We start from the raw sequence: 23934 nt of genomic DNA on the forward strand, positions 1-23934 counted from the left end.
TAAAAGAGCCCAAAAAATATCGAAAGGCCTAAAAATCTAGGAAAATTATATTTTGAATCCTATATAAATTTATAATTTTGGGAAGGCATCAATTAAACCCATGTAGTTAAAAAAATTAAAAATTAAATGGTTATGTTTTAAAAAGAAATAAAGTGAATTTTATATTTTTAAAAGTAATACATTAAGCCCTCAACCAGCAATATTATTAAACCACCAAAAACTGTAGAGTTTAATATATATGTTAAACCTCAATCAACTATAAGGTTTGAAATGTAAAATTTCTATAATAAAAAATTATGTTCTTTCAAATGCTTCTTTTATGAGAAACATCCTATCAACCATACCTCTTGCTCCTAGACTTCTGATCAATCAAAGGGGATGATCAAATCAAAGGGGATGATCAAATATACTCTATAAATTTAGTCAAGCAGTTAAGAGTTTTGGGGAAGAAATAGGGAAGACTTTTTAACTTGCTCATATGGTGCTTGCCCCGTTGCTTTATAGTGGGAGCTTGACCTACTGCATTTGAGGCAAAAGGAATGGTACGTGGTTAATCAAAGTAACGATTGACGACTGGATTGGCGCAAAGACTTTTCTTCGATAATTAGATCAAGCATCAGGATTTACTGGTTAAAATTAGGTACCTCCCCTCAAGTCTTGTTACCGAGAACTTCTATTCGAGTGTCCCTATTTGAGGTGTGATTGGTACATATCAATGTTGGTCAAGGTGGAGCTTGAAACATAAATGTGGTCTCGAATTGAACACATTTTGGCTTGGGTGCTAGCGTAGGGATTTCTATGGGAGTGCATTCACCTTGGCCATGAGAAGCCCTTGATTTTACATCGAGCTTGGGCCTCAAGGCCCCCCACTTCACCCCTCTAGAATAAGTCTAATAACACAACTTCTGTCACACCTTAGTTGTTTGTTGATAGGGTGAATAGTGAGCAATTAGTAACAAAAAAGTAATGAGGAGTTCATGTGAAAGTGATTGCCAATCACTTATAATTTTTTTTTACTAAAGAAGGTAGAATTGCATTAAATAAAGGCAAAGTATAAAAATATAAAAATAGGTCCTGAGTCATACAGGCCTACAACTACCTAGGCTTCAGGACAAGGACAAGCTAACCACTACCAAAATGAGAATACATTTGGTTAGGCTATGGGTTTTACGCTAGCCAATAGAATCCTACCACATGGACAATATTAACTTTATCACTTAAATCCCTCTCCAAACAGAGAACGCATTAAGAAAGAAAACCACAGCCCTCAGATAAAAGCTTCCTCCCTCTTCCATCTTTGCTTGCCCAAACCTCCACCACACCACACACCGAAGCTCACCGCCATAGAATTTGCTAGGGCTATGCATGAGAACAAATTAAGAAAATCCACAGCCTTCAGACAAAAGCTTCCTCCCTCTTCCATCTTTGCTTACCCAAACCTCCACCACACCACACACCAAAGCTCACCACCACAAAGTTCGCCGGAGCTGTGCGTGGAGCTTGGAAACAGATCGGAGCCGCAATGAGCCACGATCCAAAGGTTTGTTTTTCATGATTTTCCCTTTTCCCCAATTTGGATTTCAAACTATTGATGGGTTTTTATGGGTTTATGGGTTTCTTTGGAACCTCATGAATTATTTATGGTTTTTTTTTCTTCTGTATTTTGGTTTCAAACTCATCTGGAAAGCAAGTTGCTTCAACATCTATAGATATTCCAAAAGGCAACGTAGGATTCAGATTTGAGTTCCCAAGTTTCTCCTTCGGTGGATCTATGGAGCTTATGGCTGTCCCCAAGAGGAAGGTACCTTCTCACTTCTCACTTCATTTTCATTTCAATGAGTAATATATCAATTTGGGTTTGTTGGTTTGAATTTAGGTTCTGTACAGTTGTGTTTGAGGGTTCTAGCTATTGCTAGTTTTGTGCTAATATTGCTCATTACTAATAGCTTGAGGCTTGTTCCTCCACAAAAAAAAAAAAAAAAAAGCTTGAGGGTTTTTTTCTTTGGATCTATGAATTGGGATTACTTTCTGTGTTCTGAATTATTAGTCTTTGAATTGTTATTGCTGGGTGTGATTTTGAGAAGCTTTTATGAACCAGGGTATAGTTTCATTTCCATAACATTGGTTAGGAGGTTCATTTTCCTATTGGCTATCCCATCCACTTCTTTGTGTTTTAAGAGCCACAATTTTGTTATGAAGTGTTGTTGTATGACTTCACAGTTCACTCTTCTTTGTGTCCTAACAGCAACAATTGTATTATGTAGTGCTGTTATATGATTTCAAGATGTTAAAAAATGTTGGCTCACAATAGGTAATCATGTCTAATGACTATTTAGGCAAGTATTGGTGTCTGAAAACTTAAGTTCCAACCCTCCCCCCATGGCGAGTTTTTAGGCAAGTGTTGGCTTTAAAAACTTAAGTTCCTGTTTTTAGACCGTTTAATGTTTGCTAAATAAAAGCTCTTGGCAATATTTTTGAGCAACAATCTGATTTCATTGCTACAATATATTGGTAAAATAAATACAAAACTTTTGGATTAGACATCAAACTGACTGATAATGCTTAAACCAACACTCTTCTCACCAATCTACTGTTATTGGCAGAGGGTACAAATAGAATGTAATTCAAATGTTACCTTCAGCCCTTTAGTCTTAATAAAATAGGTATGCATGAGCTATGATTCTTTCTTTTCGTTTCAAATATTGTGCACGTCCATGAACATACCTTTCGCTTTCGATGCTACATGAGCCTCGAGCTTTCCTACCTTTCATATTCAATGCAAAAATTTGCATACCTCATAAATAAATAAATAAAAACACCACTTTTGCCTAAATATTATATGTTTCTCTTCATGATCAATTTCATATATATTTACTTCTTGTGATTGCAAATAATGCCTTACATTAGGAAAACACAAGGCGTAACTCATTTAAAGAAACATCTTTCATCATGAGGCAATGATGGGTTAGTATTCTTAGGAGAATGCTTGTGAGCATATTTCCAAAAGATCATTTCTCATTACATAAGTGAAAACCTAATCCTAATTATAATATTTGTATCAATTAGATATATATGTTTTAATAACTAATGTTTTATGTCGTCAAATGGTTTCAATTTCAACCAATCTATATTTTTTGTCTTAACTTTTTTTTTTTAACGGTCATTGAGTTTCTTTCTAGCAGCTTGGCCTGTATTAGTATCTGTAATGTCAACATCGAATCCTTCAAGCTGCTCCAAGGAAGTTGAGTGCCACATATGGACAACTATCATTTCAGTTGGCACCAAACTTACAAAGCAGAAGGCAAAAGGCCATCCGTGACTGTCAAAAGGCAAATAACACAATTGCTAAATACATGACAAGGCTAATAAAAAGTGTTGTTGCATTACATATCATGCTGACATATTACTACAATGAATTTCACTCTAGAATTCATGATGAAGAAGATGTTGAAGTAATTGAAGTGTTACATTCCTTATATCCACTTCATAGACCTGTTGTGGCGCACTGCTTGACGAACAACCTATCCTAAAGTATCATACAAAGTAGCTTGGAGATGGGAATGGCTTTGGTGTGCATTAGAGTAATTGGAGAAGGAGAGCATGCATTCAACCTGTATACTGTTGGACATTACATGCATTTAACTGCACTTGGATACATGCACGAATTCGCTTTAGGGTAGAAGTTAGGACCATTTTTTTAAGCTTTAAGCTTTCCATAGGTTGTACTTGGATTTATACATGGATTTGTTTTTGTTGGGCTGTACTTGAAGAGATAATAGTACTGGACGGTAAACTTTAAATTCTTGGTGAATATGAATTGTACTTAGTTTCTAATAAATTGGTCTGCATACAGATACAATTAATTGCAAATGAAATGCATACTTGCAGATATGTAGAATTGCATATATGAAGTTTTCTGCAAAAATGAAACTTGGCCCCTTGTAGGTTTTGAAACTCATTCAAAAAACCTATCTAAATTGAAGTCATTTACATGATCATCCCAAATTTATGTATTTTTAAGCTTTAATGTGTTTTTATGGTCCTGGATGGCCTTTGCATTAGGTTGAAATTCTTGGTTTTTTACTTGTTAAATATGTATCACTAATTGTGCACTTACTAAACTTTGTATCACTAATTGTGCACTTACTGTAACCCAAATTTGTTAAAATAAGAAAAATAAAAAGACAATTTAACAATTCTTTTATAGAATCAAAATAACATGGATACTTGTTTAAATTCATAGATAGGTCATGAATTTCCAAATAATACAAGCCAACTAATACTTTTATACCATACAAACTAAAATTTGACATAATAACAACTCAATTTAGAATAAAAATTGAAATAAAATCTGTCACAATTTAATTTAGAATAAAACTTGTCATGATTTAGAATACAAAAAGAGGATTATAAGATTACAAAGACATTTGAAATAAAACGTGTCACAATTAAATTTTTTTTTTTTTAAGAAAAGTTTCTAATTGAGAATACATTCGCCTGAAATAAAACTTGTCACAAATTTTTTTATAAAAGTTTCTAATTGAGAATACATTTACCTGAAATAAAACCTGTCACAATTTTTTATTATAAAAGTTTCTAATTGAGAATACATTCACTTAAAATAAAACCTGTCACAATTTTTTTTATAATAGTTTCTAATTGAGAATACATTTACCTGAAATAAAACCTGTCATAATTTTTTTTATAAAAGTTTCTAATTGAGAATACATTTATTCGAAATAAAACCTATCACAATTTTTTTATATAAGAGTTTCTAATTGATGATACATTCACCTGAAATAAAACCTGATACAATTGTTTTTATAAAAGTTTCTAATTGAGAAAACATTTACCTAAAATAAAACCTATCACAATTTTTTTTATAAGAGTTTCTAATTGAGAATACATTCACCTGAAATAAAACCTGTCACAATTCAATTCATAAAAGATCATATGATTGACCATACATCTTGAAATAAAATTTGTTACAATTCTTTTAGGAAATTTCTAATTGAGAATACATTCATCTAGAATAAAATCTATCATAGTTCAATATACAAAAAAGAGGACCCTACGTTGGGAATACAAAAAAGAATATGATTTTATGTCTATCCACCACAATTTAAACATTATATAACTAAAAAACATTTGCTTCCCAATCCATTCTCTTGGACACAAAACTTGTTTGTACATCAACTTTCTTGGAATTGTTGTAATGGATTCTACATAAAAGAATGTACAACAAAATACAAAAAGTAAAATTAGAATGAACACAGTTAAAAAAATTCAATATATTCTAATTAAACGCTGAGTGGTCATATCATAAATGATGACTGGTTGGGATGTATATGCATAGTGGATGCGTAGTATATGTCACAGTTGGCAAAGAGTCCTAAAGATAATTGACAAATAAAAAATTGAATAAATAACAAAAACATCTATTACAGAACAATTTATACTAACTAAAAAAATCAAATACATCATATACATGTACAAAACTTTTGGAGCACAATGTATTTGCTATGATTAACGGGTTCAACCTTACCATCAAAAACTCCTAATTTAAAAAAGTAAAGGTCTATTTTTGAAAATATCAGCAAATGTATGTATTATCTTGAAACTGAATATATTGTAAATAAATAACCTCAGTTTGACTTTGTTGATGCACTAACTCCCAATGTGGTGTCAAGCTTGTATTTGCAACATTCCTATAAGAAGTAATTTTATAAACCAAAAATTTAATTTCTAAATTAATACTACAACTCAATAAGGTCATGTAATTACCCGGAACGTTTATGTGTTGGACAATTGGTTCTCACATGGCCCGTTTCTTTGCAAATACTACATTATCTCTTCTTCATCAATTGTTTTTCTTTTGGATGCTTTTGTCTCAAAGCTTTAGGCCTTCCCTTTGATGGAACATGTGGAGGGTCTCGCAAAGTAATTGAAAGATTTGATAATACTTGATTGTTTAATGTAGTATTATCAGGACTTCCTAAATCATCAACATCATGAACATCTTGCATGGCTAAAAGCTCCTCATGAACTTTTCGTAAAGTTTATCCAAGATGCTTGTATTGCTTCTCTGATTGTGACCCTACCTTTGCAACTTCCAAAAATTGAAGCATCAAACTATTTCTCATCATGGTAGAAGAAACTTGAGGCTCCACCTTTGCGACATCACAAGATATGTCATGTACAATGTGCTTCTTGGCATTAATTGTCCATCTTTCTAAAATATAATGTGATGGAAGAAAGTGCACAAGAGATTTCTTCACAAAAACAGCTAGGATATGCCTACAAATAATACCAACAAACTCAAACATATGGCATGTACAAATAGCTTTTGTCTCAACAATATTAAGAGATACTTCATATAATGGACTTTCTTTCCCATGAGCTACCACCTTGTATATTTTCTTCACTCATTTTTCATGATATTTGGATGCCTTGTATTTTTTATTACAAAATAACTCTTCTTGAAATTTCATAAACATCTTTCTTGTATAAACTTTTGCTACCTCCGCTTCCATCTTATAACATGTTTTCAAAATTGGCACTAAATTTTTGTCTTTACGTCTTGTTCTTTCTCTTTAAGATAACGTGCATTCAAAGTTAGCTCATATTGATATACAAAATCACTTATCGTTGTACTTGAACAAACATAATTTTAAAAAAATTTATTCATGCTTTCACTCCTTTAAGTTGTAGACATCCCGGCACAAAATGAGCTTCGGAAGTAAGCTAGAACGCATCTTTCATGCCGCATATAAAGATTTCCCAACCAATCATTATCTCCAAATCCATGTTTCTCCATAATCTTACTTCATTTTAACTCAAACTCTTCAATAGTGACTGTATCATAGATGCAATGGTAAAATTCTTCCTGAAAATGTGGATATTTATTATATACATGGGACAACTGTTTTGGAACTTTCTGTAAAAGATGTCATATGCACAATCTATGAGTTGCATTTGGCAATACATTTGCAATTGCCTTAGCCATTACCTTAGCCATTGCCTTAGCCATAGCCTTATCATCGTCTGTTATAATAGTAGAAAGAAGATTTCTAGGCATTGCATTAAGCCAAGTCTTCAACAACCATGTATAAGATTCTGATGTTTCATTGACAAGCAAAGCACATCCAAACATCACAAATTGATGATAGTAGTTAACCCCTGTGAAAGGAACAAAAGGCATTTTATAACGATTTGTTTGGTATATAGCGTCAAAGGTAACAACATCTCCAAAATATTGATATGTCATTCTTGACTTAGCATCTGCCCAAAAGCAATTGCCCATGCACTCAACTTCAATTGCATAAACAAAACCTGAATTTTTACATTGACTCTCAATAAAATATTTGTACATCCCTTGGGCATCTCCATCTTGAAGCAACTTTCTTCTTTTACTACCCAAATAATTTTAAATATCAACTAGAATACATCCAACATTATAATCACCACCAGATTCTTTACTTAATACAGACATTATCTTGCTTGGGACTATACCTGACTCATTAAGTGTATCTATAAGATTCTTTTAGGCACTTGTTATCACTCTATGCCCACGAAGCAAACTTGTACTCTTAGGGGTAAGAAGCTCATGATTATGACCTTCCACAAACTTACATACAATCCATGTATCATCAACTTTCTTTAAACCTATCATTGCTTTGCATCTCACTCTTGTTTTTGCACGCTCTGGACCTAATCTTTCATTGTCTTCATTACATTGAGAACGGAATCCTTCCTTCGAACAAACATATTCAATTCCAACCCTTTTTTTATCTTTATTCTTTCAAGTATGATTTACTCGTATACTAAAACCCTTTCGCCTTGCATATGCATTATAATATGCATAAACAGCCTCTAAGTTTTCAAATATCATATCAAGACGTGGTTCTGAATGCCTATTGCATGCAAAATGTTGATTTGAATCATCCAATGACAAGTCTACATTATTTTGATCTTCGTTTATTTCTGACTCATCATGTACTAAGTCATCCACCGTATCACAAATTGAGATTGTTTCAGGTTCTTTGTTGTTCGCAGTCATAAATTCAATTCAAGTAATTTTATATTTCAATATGACCTATAAAAAACAAAAGAGAAGAAAAATTCATAAGCAACAATTAAGAATAAATTTAAAATTTATGCTATTACAATACTAAACTTGCCCAATTTGGCAAACTTGTTCTATTACAAAATTTAAATTTAATTGGAAAATTTTACACTAATATTACAATTATCATTAAAAAATGATCAGTGAAAAATGGTAACATTTCAACTCAATTTAGGATACAAGTAAAGAATCAATCCAACCACTTAATACAAAACCAAACAACCAATTTGATTGTTTGAAATTCAAACTAATTCCACAAAAACACAACAAATGTAGGATACATTTGAACATCCTACTCAACAGCTCAATAAACTTTATTACATAAAACAGCTCCATGTACATCCTTACTTGCACTTTGGTACATATTGAGAGAAAATTGACGTTACAAGTAGGAGTAAATTATTTTGAAACTAAAAATATTTTAATAGCTATCAAATAAATAATACCAGGTGTGTCCCAAAGGCTAAAGTTGACAGCGGAGAATTCAATAACCACAGTAAGTAAACTTATCGGAAAGGCACCTGCAAGAAAAAACAAGATTCTCATTCAATTAAATTCATTTCGTGATTGAACAAATATAGAGACTAAAAATATAGAAATTTTCAATTTTGGATTCCTAATTGAACAAGATCCCAAGAAAAGCAAATCCAAAACTATAAGTCAAGGTTTAAAAAAAAGGGGGGGAAACACAAATTGAACAATTGAAAGAAATATATATAGGAAACAATTCAGCAATCCTATCATACAATAAGTAACATTCTTTTGAATCTTCTAAAACTAGGTTAGGTAACTACCAACCCAACAAAAAAAAAAAATCAGATTCAATTTAGTCAAGCAAAAAATTGTGCATAATCTATGTTAAATGTCAGTCATCTTCTAATTAAAACCCATTAAGATACCAAAATACAGGAAAAAAAAAACATAAATAATTCGATAATTCGAAATCCAAATTAGGGAAAAGGGAAAATCATGAAAAAAAAACCTTTGGATCATGGCTCACAATGGCTTCGGTTTGTTTCCAAGCTCCACACACAGCTTTGACGAACTTTGTGGCAGTGAGCTTCGGTGTGTGGTGTGGTGGAGGTTTGGGCAAGCAAAGATGGAAGAGGGAGGAAGCTTTTGTCTGAGGGCTATAGGTTTTCTTAATTCGCTCTCACACATAGCTCCGACGAACTCTATGGCGGTGAGTTTTGGTGTGTGGTGTGGTGTGGTGGAGGTTTGGGCAAGCAAAGATGGAAGAAGGAGGAAGCTTTTGTCTAAGGGCTGTGGTTTTCTTTCTTAATCCGTTCATTATTTGGAGTTTGTTTGGAGAGGGATTTAAGTGATAAAGTTAATATTGTCCACGTGATAGGATTCTATTGGCTAGCGTAAAACACTAGTTTTACGCCACAACCTGACCAAATGTATTCTCTTACTAAAATATAAAATACTACAAGCCTGATGAGATATAAGTACAAGGCTGAAGGCAAGGTCAGGAAAAGGCTGCCAAACCCCAAGTAATCATGTCCTTTAGTCAGCCATGAATGTTTGGTATTCATACAGGAGAGATTTTGCACTACGTAGAATAGCTTCTAGGTGAGTTTGTATGTCCTCAAAGAAGTGCTTATTACGTGCGTTCCATATAGTCCACGTTACCATGCCCCACTGCTCCAACTCATCCCAAGTCAAACATTGCATCATGGTTCGAGTTAACATGAAAAAGTCCAAGGCAGCAGCAAAGCTCTTCTGAATTTTACCTTTTACTAAAGGTCGTACGTTGCATGCGAAAGGGCACTCCCAAAGGATGTGCACCCCCATTTCACGCTGCTAGTTACACATGGTGCATATTGGGTCTATCTGCGCTCTCTTCAAGTGGAGATTGTCATGGGTGGGTAGGATATTCAAGCACACTCTCCACTAGAAGGTACGCACTTTTGGTGGGATGTTGAAGGACCACACTATTGTCCATAGTTTTCTATTCGTCCCAGTGTTTGAGTGATTACCCGTTGGGGGATGTAAAATACTCAGTGCTACTAAGTACTCCGATTTAACTAAGAACGAGTTGGATTTGTTTACCTTCCACACTATCACATCATTGGATTGTATATTTGGCAAAGGTAGGTGTAGGATATCAACGCATGTATGGGTTTGAACCAGTAGGCTAACTTAGCTCTATCCCACTACCCTGTTTCTACGTCTATCAACTCTTTTACTTTCATTGGTCCAGGTCCTTCTCTGCGGAGACACGGGGGTCTTAGCAACCATTGGTGATCAAAAATGTGTATCAGGTCCCCACTTCCCACTTTCCACTTCAACCCTGCTAGTATGACGTCTCTGGCTTTTAGAAGGCTTCGCCACACGTAAGACAGGTTACTCCCCAAGCCAGCATCCAAGAAGGATCCATTAGGGAAATACCTTGCTTCATAAACTCGAAAGAACAAAGAGGTTTGTTGACTGATCAGCCTCTATGCTTGTTTTGCCAGCATTGCTAGGTTAAAGGAGTGGATGTCTCAAAAGCTGCTTCTAGTTGATCCAGTGTATTTTATTCTCGTTGCTTGTCTACCCCCACCAGTATTTTGCCATGATAGAGTTGATATCGATGTAAAGCGTTTTAAGCAGTTGGAATAAGCTCATTGAGTATGTAAGTATCGCTTGTGCTACAATTTTGATCAAGACCTCCCTTCCCGCTTTCGAGATGAAATTTTCCTTCCACCTGGTGACTTGCTTAGCAATCCTTTCCTAAAGGTCTTTAAAGGTACTCACGTTTTTCATACCTCCCACCAATCCTAGATATTTTTCAACTTCTGTGACAACTTGGGCATCAAACACTTTATGTATTTCCTCCCTCACTGCGGGTGCGATGTTAGGGCTGAAGCATACTTATACGTAGACATAATGTTCAAAAGGCTGGTGCACTCCAGTGGGATGGTCAGACAAAATAAAATTTTGTAGTCGGTGAAATGGAGGTGTGAAATGTTTACACCATTGCAACAGGAGTTGGTTCCCTGGACCTTTTTACTTCAATGGCTTTCCATAACAGCACTGATAGGCCCTCCACATAGAACAGGAACAAGTAAGGTGACAACGGGTCGCCCTGTTTAATACCTCGGGACAAGGAGATAAAACAACAGGGTTCACTATTGATCAACACCGAGTAGCTTGACGACAACATGCCTTGCATAGCTAGGCCTACCCACTTGGCCGAGAGCCCATCTTCAACATTATGTTCTACAGGAACTCCCACTCCACTCAATCGTAAGCTTTACTGATGTCTAGCTTAACCACCATATGACCCATTTTCCTTTGTCTTCTGTTTCTCAACCTATGCAGCATTTCGTAAGCCACTGCGGTGTTGTCGATGATAAGCATGTCAGGGACGAATACACTTAGTGCATCCAAAATAATGTTCAGTAGGATGCCTTTCACTCTATTTTCTAACACCTTTGATACCATCCTACTGACCACATTACTAAGGCTAATAAGGCAGTAATCTAGCATGGCTTGGGGGTCTTTCTTTTTTGGGATAAGCAAGATATGGGTGAAGTTCATCTTAGTTAGTACATGGCCTGAGTTTAGTACTAATAGCACTGCCTTCGTTAAATCTCCACCTACTACATGCCAATATTTCTAAAAGAAGAACGGAGACATACCGTTTGGACCCGGTGACTTTGACGGGTGCATTTGGAACAGGACTTGCCGAACCTCATCGCCTAAAAAAGGTCTGAGGAGAGCCTGGTTCATTTCCTCCATCACTACTCTGTCCACTGCATTTAGAACCTCCTCCATGTTCCTAGAATTGGACGTAGCAAAGATGTAAAAATATTCCATTGCTATCAACCACGCTCTGCTCATCTATTCTCCAAATCTCATTCCTATCCATCAGTCTGTCTATTTGATTTTTCTTTCGCCGTTGGCTAGCCCATTTATGGAAGAACTTCATGTTTTTATCACCTACGGGAACCCATATTGCCCTAGACTGCTGCCTCCAGAACACCTCTTCCTAGTGTAACAAAGTATTTATTTCATCCCTTAAATTGTTAATCTATGCTAGGTTGGTTTTGTAACCAATGGTGAACAAGGCCTTGAGTGTAGCTTGTATCCTCCAAGCGAATTCTAGTGTTGTCAAAACACCACTCAACTCTATGCCACCAGCTTTATACGGCATCGCTTTATCTTCTCAAAAAGCTTAAACATAGGGCTTCCTTTGGGTAGGTGGTAGTTCCACGTTTCCCTGATCACCTCCTCACATCCTTGGTGTGCCACCCATTGCTCCTTGAATTGGTACAGCCGCTTACATCTTGCCCTTGCATGTTGAGCACAGCATTGAGTATCGAATAGAATAGAGTCATAATCAACATACGATACCTGCAAGTGTGAGACTTTTGCCGATGGGAAGTGTCTCTGCCATTCCGTGGAAGCACAAACCCTATCCAACCTTACCTCGATGAAAGCTTCACCAGGTCGGCCATTGCGCCATGTGAATGGATATCCGTGGTAACCTAAGTCCTCCAAGCCACAATGCAATAGAGTCTCCTTAAAGGTCATCATGGGAGCCAAGGGTTTTGAGGTACCCCCTTGCTTTTCCTCAGAGTGCAGTATTTCATTATTGTCCCCTAAGCAAACCCAAGGTAGAGAGGCTCTGGCCTCTCCATGATTCATGTTTTCTATGTCCTTTCGGTAGTCCGTAGAACCCTGCTAACCTCCAAGGTGATTTATCCGCAGACAAGATGTGGGCGTCAATATGGTTAGGAGAGAATATTTGAATGTGAAGGTCACACTCTACCTTCCAAAATAATCCCAAACCTCCACTTTAGCCGTCACACAGGACAGCCAAGACTGATTGAAAATTTAGATCGTAGCAAAGTTTTAGCATTTCTGAGATGGACCACTTTGTCTCCATAAGGAACAAAATGATGGGTCCTTTACTTCTCACCAAATTAGTGAGTACGTCCACTGCTCATTGGTTCCCAAGCTCCCAGCAGTTCCAGCTTATAATGATCATTGTGGTCAGCAAGCTGCACCGCAGCCTCCATCGTTGGTATGTTTGGTCCTTTTTTCATTCCTTAAACTTTCTGGTTCTAAGGTCATGTTGCTTTCATTGAACTCCCTTTTAGGCCCTCTATCTGTCTCTACCCGCGCTGCTTATCCGTGTCTTCATAGGCCTGTGGTCTACTTATCCTAGTCCAAGTTGGTTGCTTAGTAGTAGGGGTAGCATGGTCACCCACGTTAACTAGGCCACTTGTATTTGTGTCTCCACCATCCCCACTGGTCCCATCAGACATTTCATGCTCATGCCCTATCTTTTCATAAATATGAGCTGAAGTCAAAGGAGGCGCCATATTAGTTACACTAGCCATTTTTCCTTCTATGTCGGGTACGTTACACTGCATTAGTTCACCCTCCTCTATTTGCGCCTCCAAATCAATCTGTTCTGCTCTCCCTGATATTGCGTTGGTTTGCCCAATCTCATCCCTGATATTCGGCGTGGTTTTCTCACGCGTGGCAGCCGTCCTAGTCAACCCACTAGGGTTTCTCAGGTTTGGATGCGTCCCACGAGGTGTACCATTTTTGCCGTGATCATGGTCCCTCACCTGACCGGTCATGTTGATCTGCAGTTCATCCCCACGTCGCTTCGTCCCTGCTCTCAACCAGTCATTATAAGGGAGGTTGTCATCCCCACTCACGTTACTAGCTGAGCCGCGATGGGGGCATGTTTTCACCTCGTGCCCTAGTCGACCACACGAGTAGCATAGGCCCATAATTCTCTCGTACTTGAAGGCCACCCACAACCTGTTTCCTTCTGAGTTGATCACCGGAGCTCCCCATCACAACAATTTGTCCACCAGCATGTCCACTCTAACCCGAAGGAAATGTGCCTGTTCCGATGCGATGGCTTTAGCATCCACATTCAAGACCTCCCCGAAGCTCCTACCGATCTCCAACCTTGCCTCTTCATTCATCAAATCAAAGGTAGCCCCCATACCTGTACCCATAGTTGTATCTTGGGGAAAGTAAAGTTAGCCACCGTCATCCCCTTCTCCCATAGTCGCAGCAACAGTAGTTGGTTATCAAAACACCACAGGCCATTGTCAAGGACTCATCTCAGTTGACTATCAAGCGAGAACTTAAACTGGAGCAGTCTGTCTCCCACCTCCACGATCTTCAGGTCATTCCCTAATCTCCACATTGAGCGTAAAAGGTTTTTTGCCACTCTGAGGTTGGGGGGTTTGTCGGATAGGAAGCGACCCATTAGGCTCAGCGAACATTTGTCGAGAGCTTGTTTACGGAGGAGCACTCGAATCTCTATAACTCCCTCCTCCTCCACTATCAAAGAGATTTTTTGAAGCTTCTCGATAAAGTCGTAGTCCATGGTTCTTGCCCTTAAGCAGGTAAGGAAGACTCACCCTAGGTGAGAAAGAGAACTCGTACAGAGAGGAGAGAAGCATACTTACGTATAATACTTATAATTTATTATGTAACAAATTGTGGACAAAATTCTTTAAAATATTATCCCTAAATAAATTGAGGCGGACTTTTCTTCTAGATTATCTCGTGTATCTGTTCTTAAAATAGGAAAATCTCAATACTCGCCCTCGTCCAATCTAATAACTTGAAACTTGCTGGAAGCCTTAAGTCTTAAGTCATATATCCTGTAGAGCGCCGAACTTGTAACTAAATGGCAGAGTTAAGCTTGCCTCATGTTTTGAGCGCAATCAATTGTGATGAAACATTTGGATTGAAAATCATTGAAAAGGAAATTGAGAAACATGGTCTTAATTCTTAAGTTACCGTCCTCAATTTTGTTGTCTTTTTCTAGCTAACTTTACTTTACTCCTCTCAATCAAAAAAGACCATTAGAGATATCGGCCAAAATTGTTAGCTTTTTATTCTATTTAAAATTTCTCAAAAAATAGTATTTATTACACACACATTTACCCACACATATAAAAAAGCTACTAAATGTTATACACATTATCAAGGTATCAAGATTATCTCCCTAACTCTAAAGGTTGGCCTAATAATTCCTAAGTCCTCATAATATCTATGAGTTACTAGGTTCGAAACCTGCCCACATTTTGGAGTCACCCTCGAGAGATTCCTTATTATAATAACTTAGTATGTGTGGGACGGAAGGACTGCATACATCTAAGGGAATAATAAAATACTTAAAAAGATTTAAATACTATCGTTTATAAAATAAAAAATAAAAAATTATCTCTCTTATTTTCTTAATCTAGCATACTATTTTCTAACAAGTTAAACTTTTGGAATAAGTGATAATTTATCCTTTTTTTATATAGAAACAAGTGATAATTTATCTTGATATCAAAAGAATGTGATCTTAAATTTGAATCATCTCTTTCTGGCCCATATCATATGCGACTATGTGAGGGATAGTATTAAAATTATGATTTAATCGTCTATTAGTATAAATGGTAATTTATCAAATATTGCCTCTCATTTCTTTTCTCTTTGACCTTCATCTATAACATGGTTTGCGGAGATGATGGCTTCGGATTAATGTGGTTGGTGAATTTTCCATAGCCATTCTTCATTCCTTAACAAGACCAGATCTTCCATTAAGGCTTTACGAGCATCGAGAAAGTACCCTCCAAATGCACTTGCCTTTGCCTAAGCACATGAAACAAGGAGCAATCCATTGGCCGAAGACATGCATATGGGTCCACATTCTGTGTTAGAACCCCTTGAATAGAATCTAAAGGCCTGTTTGGGAGTTTAGAGAGGGAGGAGAGTAGAGGGGAGTAGAGGGGAGGGGAGTACTGGGGAGGAGAGTAGAGGAGAATGATTACCCTCCACCTTGTTTGGATGTTTTTATAATTAGTAAGGGGGAAGGGAGTAATTAGCCATTCTCCTTGTTTTTAACATTGTAATTTTATAAATATAATAAGGGTAAATTAGGTAATTTACTTTATAAATAATTTTATGTGCTCTACTCTCCCTCCAAATCTCTCCAATTTGGGGGAATTAAAAATGAGGGGGTTGGAGGTAGTTGAAACCCCTCCAAATCTCTCCCCCTCCTTCCTTAAAAAACTCCCAAACAAGATAATTGAATTACTCCCCTTCCCTCTACTCTACTCCCCCTCCTTTTTTAAACATCCAAACATGAAAGTGTCCCAGAAGTGTCTAGGACCAGATCTTTAGATGGGTCCAACTGTGCCTTTACACATATAGTTGTTCTCATTTACGCTCTGATAATCTGACCCACATACGAACTTTATGCATGTCAAAACATGTATGGATCGAGCTCCTAATTGCAGCTTTCTTTTGCGGGCTAAAACAAGCATAGAGCAATGATTTGATAGGATATACAATAAATTTACTACATGGGTTTTTGAAAAACCGGTACATACAAATATTTGTAATTAGCTTTTTCTTAGTAAAAGACATCAAAAAGACACTTAGAAATTAAATTTTGGCCAAGAAAGAAAGAGAATGTGGACCTCTTGCTACTCCGAGAGAAACAAATTGTAAATTGGCTCAATATAAATCAATCTTCAATAATGCAAAAGTAAAGATTAAGCAACCACTCCTATTAACCAATAATTATTTTCTGCAGTGTCACTTATTGTACGTCATAGTAAATTGATCAAAACTTAATTTCTACACGCTAGTTTATCCACAATCTTTGGCAAATCAACCATTAATTACGTACCCACTTGTTCACCCTTCCCATCAAAATCAAGGTTAGCTTAGCATGCATGTTACATGCTCCTGAAAGTATATGCTAGACACTTTTAAGATGACTTGTCAAGGTCTATTCTTATGTGGCTAAGATATTGACTACGAACTACTAGATTATATGAAGATTTGATAAACAAAGGGAAAAGCGAAAAATCCTTCATTAGATTTAGAGGTTTCAAAACTTGAAAGCAGAAACAAAACTTTTGATAAAGTGCTTTGAGAAGGAAAGAAGTACAGAAGAAAAAAAGGAAAAGAAAAAGAAAAAAGGAATAATGGTATTGGTTATCCATATTACAAATGTTCTTTACACGATGGATAGCATGTCAATGAGGATTCTTGGATGTGGAAAGGAGATCATTGCCGAGTGTTAAAGATTGTCCATCACCTTTCTGATATGTCGACTGCTTCATCTTGATCTTGTTTTCCTGGAATTTCATTATTTTTGCACGTTCATGAATTTTCCAAATGGTTCTTTACACGATGGACACTATGTATAGCATATCAATGAGGATTTTTGGATGTTGAAAGAAGATCATTTTCCTAGTGGTAAAGATTAATTTTTCATCATTTTTTTGATATGTTGACTTCTTCTTCTCGATTTCATGAATTTTTAAGCACGTTTGTAATGATGATTATCCAGTTTGTTACTTTTAAGTCAATGGTGAAAAACAATTTAGCCAATCTAAAGACACATAACTAATTTACAATTTCCTTTAATTCTTCACGTCATTGTGGTAAGCAATTCGGCCTATACAAGATCTGTTTTTCGATATTCTATTGCCAACACACTACAGTACTAGCTATGATAGGCAGTCAAGCTTATAGCTAGAGGATCCATGCAACATGAAAATTTGTTGTATGACAGAACCATCGAACAAATTTAGGCCGTGTGTGCAATTTGTGTGGCACTGAATTAATTAGCTAGCTTCCAGCGCATACTAATATATAATATGGTCCAAAAGATACAACTCTTAACTTAACCCTAGGGTACTCCACCATGGACCAGATTACATGGGGACAAGCAGCGTAGGCATTCCACTTTTGCATGTCATCACGTATAGCTCTAGGTAACATTTTGATAAAGCTGGTTTTGAAAGGTCAACCACTTGTTTGGTGTGCAGTGTGCTCAGAAAGATTGCCATAACACCAAGAATCATCGTCCTTTTTAGAATCTTATCCTGGAAAACCATGCGTCGTCCATGCCCTTGAGCAACTTTATGAATATAACAATTCTAATGATAGAGCTCTCAATTGATATAACCTTAATCTAAAGCTAATTTTTTTGAGATAATCTAAAGCTAAGAAGCAACTGCATGTATGGATACGGTACAATACAGTATGGCAAGCCGACAATTTCTACAAAATTGGGGGTACAATAAGGTGGGGGCACGTGTATAAATTAATTAATAAAAATATTTTATATATTATTAAGCATTTATTTTTTATATACTGTTTTTTTTGTTTTTTTTGGTCTTTGCTATGTAAAATCTACATCCATCTCAAATCCTAATGAATTTTCATATTTTAATTTTTCACCACAATTCATCCAAAATTCATTTAAGAAATCCTAAATTTATTCTGAGTTTGGATGGATTAAAATTTAATTAAATCCATCCCAATATAGTCCCTATTATTAATTAGACTCCTTACTTTTTCTCTTTTTTTTTTTTTGGTAGAACAATACTTTTTCTCTGTGTTAGTGATACATGCATGCCTATATTACTTTTTTTTTAGAAGAGCCTATATTACTTGCTCTCGCAAATATTAGATATATGTATATTGTGTGTCCAGTGATCAGTAAGTACGAGTAAAGTGACCATCTTATTTTTGCATCGTGATTTGTTAAAGTGGCCCTCGCTTTTCAAGTCAAACTTTTATATTTGTCCCAAAAATCACCGCCAAAACCCTAGTTAATTAGACCCACTCTTAATCTTTTCAATGAAACGTAATTGTTACTTCTAATCAATTTGTCGACTACATCCGGTCATTATACATGCATCGTGATTTGTTTTGTACCTTAATTTTCAACTCAAATGTTTGACATGTCCTAAAAATCATACCAAACCAGTTTAGAAAACCACATTGAACTTTTGAAGCATGATCACAATTCACATGGAAAGCCGTAAACTTTTCTAAATGAAACGTAGGCATGCATTTTGCTTTTCCACATTACCAACATGTGTTTTGCGAATATTCCAAGTAAGCTTAGCCTGCATATTGTTGGTAGAGGGGATACCTTATTCAGAACTCAGAATTCTCATTTTCCTTCGGCAATGGTATTGACTACTGAGTATTGTTTTGAAGAACCACGAAGGGGCAGTACTATTTGTGAAGCAATATCTACGTATGCCTTTTTTCCTCTTTTTAATGCATACTTCAATATATATATATATGCTAAGCATTAACTGAACATTTATCATATGTAGCTATTTTAAGTCCGTAACTTATGATAAGAAGCGTCACTATGATAAACACAAGAACAGAACTAGAAATTTTTGCTTAGGGGCCAACCCCTATTTTTATAGGCTATCTTTTAAAATGTTTAATAGGCAGTCACGTCGTGGCCAAATTGTAACTAAATAATTGTAGTTCTAAAATAACTAGTGATGAATTCTTGATAAAAATAAATAATTAAATAAGACAGTGCTTGAGAGAGCGGAAGTTCTCAAAGCAAGTAATGAATAGGAGTAGGGTACTAGGGTCCCATAATTGAAGTGCATTCCACGGCACCATTAACACTGTGACTTGGAGACGCAATATCTGCATTCCTTTAGTGATTCTTCTAGCAAAGCCACATGTTATATATAAACCGATTGTCACAGCCTAGCTTGAATGGGGCTTATTAAATGTATTCTCAGATCCTCTCTTCCTGTAAAAGTTTTGTCTGCTGATTGAGTATTTGCCAACCCCCAAAAATAAAGGCAATGCCGGTTCCTACCTTTTGCTTTAAAAGGTTCCTCCTTATTTATATAGGCCCCAGATATAGTTGATAAAAAGTTCCAGAGTTTAATTTCTTAATAATTCTTCTTATTGAAGAAAATAATTTATTAAGGGAACAGGACCAGTTAGCTAGAGCTATTTACTATCAGGGTGCCGTATATTATTATATACAAACTATTATATAAAAATTTTCCTCCCATGCACATTCCCAGCGCTCCTTCAGTAGTCCTCCTTCAAGAGTCAAGAATGAGCTTTTAGCATTATCTCTTCCTGTATGTCAAGCACTTCTTTATCCTTGACCACAATCATTGCAGATGGTATATGTGAAAAATATGTCTTACTCACCGGCAACAATATATAAGAACAGATGGCACGTGAATACTATTATATTCCTCGTATATTGTTTAATTTCGTACAATGTGATGATGTATATAACATGTCAATATTCCAACCATTGTTTTGAAAATAAAGTAGACTACGCAATAGAATATATAATTCTTAAAATCTGACATTTCTATTCCCAACCCAATAAATTATGATGATAGTGGGGTTGGAGAGCATAGTTATCTGTTTCACAATCCAAATCTTAGGATTGTGAGATCCTAAGATCCTACCTTCTTAAACCGTTTTAGATCTCACTAGGATCTCTACTAAGGTTAAATTTGTGTGGGATCTAAATCTAGATCTTAGAATTTTATAGAATCTCAATCTCATAACAATACTAAAGATGCTGTGATATAAAGGAATATTCAAAAAAAAAAAATCTTTTTTTTGAGCCTCCAAATGAAGCCCAAATGCCCCAAACTTATGAGAAATTAAATAAACAAATAAGCCGGCGGCCCTAACCCAAATTATATATTAAAAAAAAAAAAAAAAAAAAAAAAAAAACTAAAACCCTAACCTAAGGCTCACGTCAGTAATAAGCTGCCACCTTAATGACATAACCTAATAAACAAAATCATAAAAGAGAGAAAAGAAGAGACTAAACTACTAGAAAGTTGGAGACAAATGCAAAAATCTGATAAATCCAACTGTGACGCCACTATAAGAGAGACCATCGACGACAATAGTGAGTTTTTTTTTTTTTCTTAATCCTTTTTTTTTTTAATTTTGTTGTTAGTTGCTTACTCATGAGAATATGAGATGTATTGGCTCTTAGTTGCTTAATTTTTATTGTGAATAATAAAATTATAATTGATATAACGTGTTCATGGCTAGTGTATGGCTTAATTCATCATAGTTATTTATTGTGGATTGTGATGGCTTAATTTTCTAAACTAATCTCATGAAAAAAATTGCGTTTCCAATGAGACAGTCATAATATTTTTAATTTGGTACTTTACCTTTTATTAGTAATTTCACTATTTTGTAGTAAAATTACTTTTTAAATGTTTTTTAATATATATTATGAATTATAATTATGGGTATTTTTTATTATAATTTTTTAATCGGAAAATAGGATCTCATGATTCTCGAGCCGATCCTACTATCTGATCCCCAAACCCTCTCACTGATCCATGTAAGATCTTGATCCTGAATTCCTAATAACCTTGGAGGAAACTACATAAAGGAGGGATGAAGTTGACAAAAGATCAAAATCCTCTAAAGGTAGAAGCCAAAGAAGTTTTATTAATTAGTAGTAACCAAAGCAACAAAACTTGAATACAACAGTTTGTGATTTGCAAAGACGACACTTTAAACACAATCCTTCCTTTTCAAAATTCTTAGACTTCCTCTCATTGGGCCATTAAAAATATTATAGCTAGAACTAAACTGATTTTAAGTTCCTTTATTGAATGTGTAAGGACACAATTCAAATTCCCAAACCACGACTGGGAGGAAAATGGGCTTGAAAGGCCTTTCTTCACAATGAATTTGTAGAGGATGGGTTTGTAATTTAGATTTCAAGGATGGTTTAGACAATTACAAAAAGAACGGGCTTTGGGCCCAATGGAACAAAACAAAGAATCGTTTGCAAAGAGTAAGACTGAGAAATCGTCCTCGGATTGTTTCCGAGGATGGTTTATAATAATATTTCTCAAGTTTGGATATAAGTGTTGATTATCATTTACTATTGACTCTATCTCTTCTACTCCAAAAGTCCTCTCCCTTCTTCGTATGTCTTCCCTCCTATTTATATTCTTTTCTTTCCCTTCATCACCTTCCACTTTCTGGTTGCAATCCTCATTTTCGGATACTTGTCCCATCCATTCTTCCCTAAAGCCCGCTGGGATTAGGGACCAAGTTCCAAGCTCTATGCTCAGGTCTCATCCTTCCATCTATACAGTCAGCGTATCAATTACAGAGCTTTTAATGTATGGACGGTGGTAGCAGCTTTATTTTTAGACATTCCACCGCTCTTTCTATAGTCCTCCACGTATACTATGTATCCTCATAGTTGTAAGACTCTTTATAATATAACCCAGGGACACTAAACTTCTCTTCCTATGTCCTCGGCCTAGTAATCCGAGGACAAATCTACTCCTCGGACGTATTTGGATATTTAAATAGTCCACGATCATTTTGATGTCTTCGGATTTGGGTTTCCAGCCCAAAATACTTCGTTGGGCCATCCTTCATAAATTACTGGGCCCAATACCCCTACAGAATTGTTTGTTAATCATATTTTTACAAGACTAAATATTTTTTCACACTTGTTTACATCTACTAATTCACACACATCTATTAGTAACGTAAATTATTTCATTATTCAAACTCTATTAGGATTTGTTTGGGATCTGCTTATTTTGCTGAAAGTACTATAGATGAAGGTAAAATTTAGTTGAAATAGTACAGTGGAACCCATGAATAGTACCAAAAAGTGCAATAGGATCCATGATTAGTAACAAAAATAAGCTGAATAATAAAATAAGTTGGCAAAAATAATCTTGCCAAACAAACACTAAATCTTTCCTTATCTTGGTCAAATACCTAGTGTTGATACCCATTTTCACTACACATTTTCTACAAGCCCGATTCAACCAAGCTCAACTTCCTTGTAGGCTCAATTCATGTATTATATTATATTTTATTCTTTTAAGCATGGCCCAAGCCCGTGCGACTTATTAGGGAAAATTAAGGAAGTGTGATTTGGAGGGTATGAATCAGTTCCTTTCGAACCTTTTGCATAAGCCCAACTCATGCGTGCTACCAAGTGGGCAAGGGACACTAGTAGCACCTCAGGCTCATGGAGGAGGTCTTGTATCCAAAATTTTCACCCCAAAACAACTTTTATACTCTGGGTGACTATGACCCAAAATTTCTACCCAAACCTTTTTTTCCTTTAAACATAGTTGGCTCCCATTGGCCAACTCCATGCTAGCCCTCACTTAGGTGAGCCTCCCAATGGTCTGAAATTTCTGACCAAAGGCAACCAATTAAAGAAAACCCACTTTATTTCCAAAATCATGCTAAAAGTATACAAAACTCTTCCCTAAACAAAAGTTACCCAAGCCAAAACACCAAAATAGTATCATAGGGGATAAAAGTCTCTTCTACCACTCAAAAACCAATCAAGAATAACACCCCAAACTCTATATAAAACTCTCTCTTCAGCTCATAAACAGGCCAACCACATTCTACCTAGAGACCTAAAACTTCAGAGCAAATATGGGTACAGGGGAACATTCCCTCTCTTCCTCACAACCTCTCTCAATTTCCTTTTCTCGATGACTGTGGGTCGAAATTTCAGACTTGTTGAACCACGTTTTTCCCATAGAACTGAAACTTGAGAGCAAAAACCCACTGAGCCAAGAAACATTCTCACAATTCTGAACCTTAGGGGTGGAAATATGGGTACAGGGGAACCTTCCCTCTTTTCCTCGCAACCTCCCTCATTTTCCTCTTCTCGGTGACTGTGAGTCGAAATTTCAGACTTGTTATGTTTTTATACTTTTTCTACATTTTTGTTTTTAGCATTTTGATTTTCTCTTGTAAAAGCACCATTAGCCTTTTGTTCATTATACATTCGGAATTTTGGGCTTGATTCTCCACAATAAACACTTCTAAAGAACCCAATGGGAGATTTGGGTCATTCTCACATTTTTGGCCCTTGTCGCAAAACGTCCCCAACACCTAGTAAGTACTAAGTAGTAACCAACGAAAGGCTAAATAGAAAAAACTTAAAACTAAAATTAAATTCTACGTTAATTATTTCCAAGAAATTACCCTCTTATTCCTTCTTGCTT

The 23934-nt window shown here is 35.9% G+C and overlaps 1 protein-coding gene, 1 long non-coding RNA gene and 1 pseudogene across 3 annotated transcripts; 1 reads left to right on the forward strand and 2 right to left on the reverse strand.

Moving 5' to 3' along the window:
- The first annotated feature begins 1261 nt into the window (after positions 1–1261).
- LOC142622273 (uncharacterized) lies at positions 1262–3843 on the forward strand. Of its 2 annotated transcripts, none has more exons than XR_012841885.1 (3): positions 1262–1540; positions 1688–1801; positions 3183–3843. It is a non-coding gene; the product is annotated as an uncharacterized LOC142622273 (long non-coding RNA). The 2 variants fall into 2 exon arrangements; XR_012841884.1 differs by having other exon boundaries at positions 1692–1801.
- A 2216-nt stretch (positions 3844–6059) lies between these two features.
- On the reverse strand, positions 6060–8059 carry LOC142610433 (protein FAR1-RELATED SEQUENCE 5-like; annotated as a pseudogene).
- A 4185-nt stretch (positions 8060–12244) lies between these two features.
- LOC142610516 (uncharacterized) lies at positions 12245–12763 on the reverse strand. The gene has a single exon (XM_075782363.1). The coding sequence runs from the start codon at positions 12761–12763 to the stop codon at positions 12245–12247; it is 519 nt and encodes a 172-aa protein (XP_075638478.1).
- Between the last annotated feature and the right edge of the window lie 11171 nt (positions 12764–23934).

The sequence above is a fragment of the Castanea sativa genome, chromosome 1 (assembly GCF_040712315.1).
Source record: "Castanea sativa cultivar Marrone di Chiusa Pesio chromosome 1, ASM4071231v1".
NCBI classification, from domain to species: Eukaryota; Viridiplantae; Streptophyta; class Magnoliopsida; order Fagales; family Fagaceae; genus Castanea; species Castanea sativa.

Excerpts from the sequence above, each read along its gene's own strand:
- LOC142610516 (XM_075782363.1), bottom strand. The coding sequence starts at position 12,763 with ATGAATCATGGAGAGGCCAGAGCCTCTCTACCTTGGGTTTGCTTAGGG.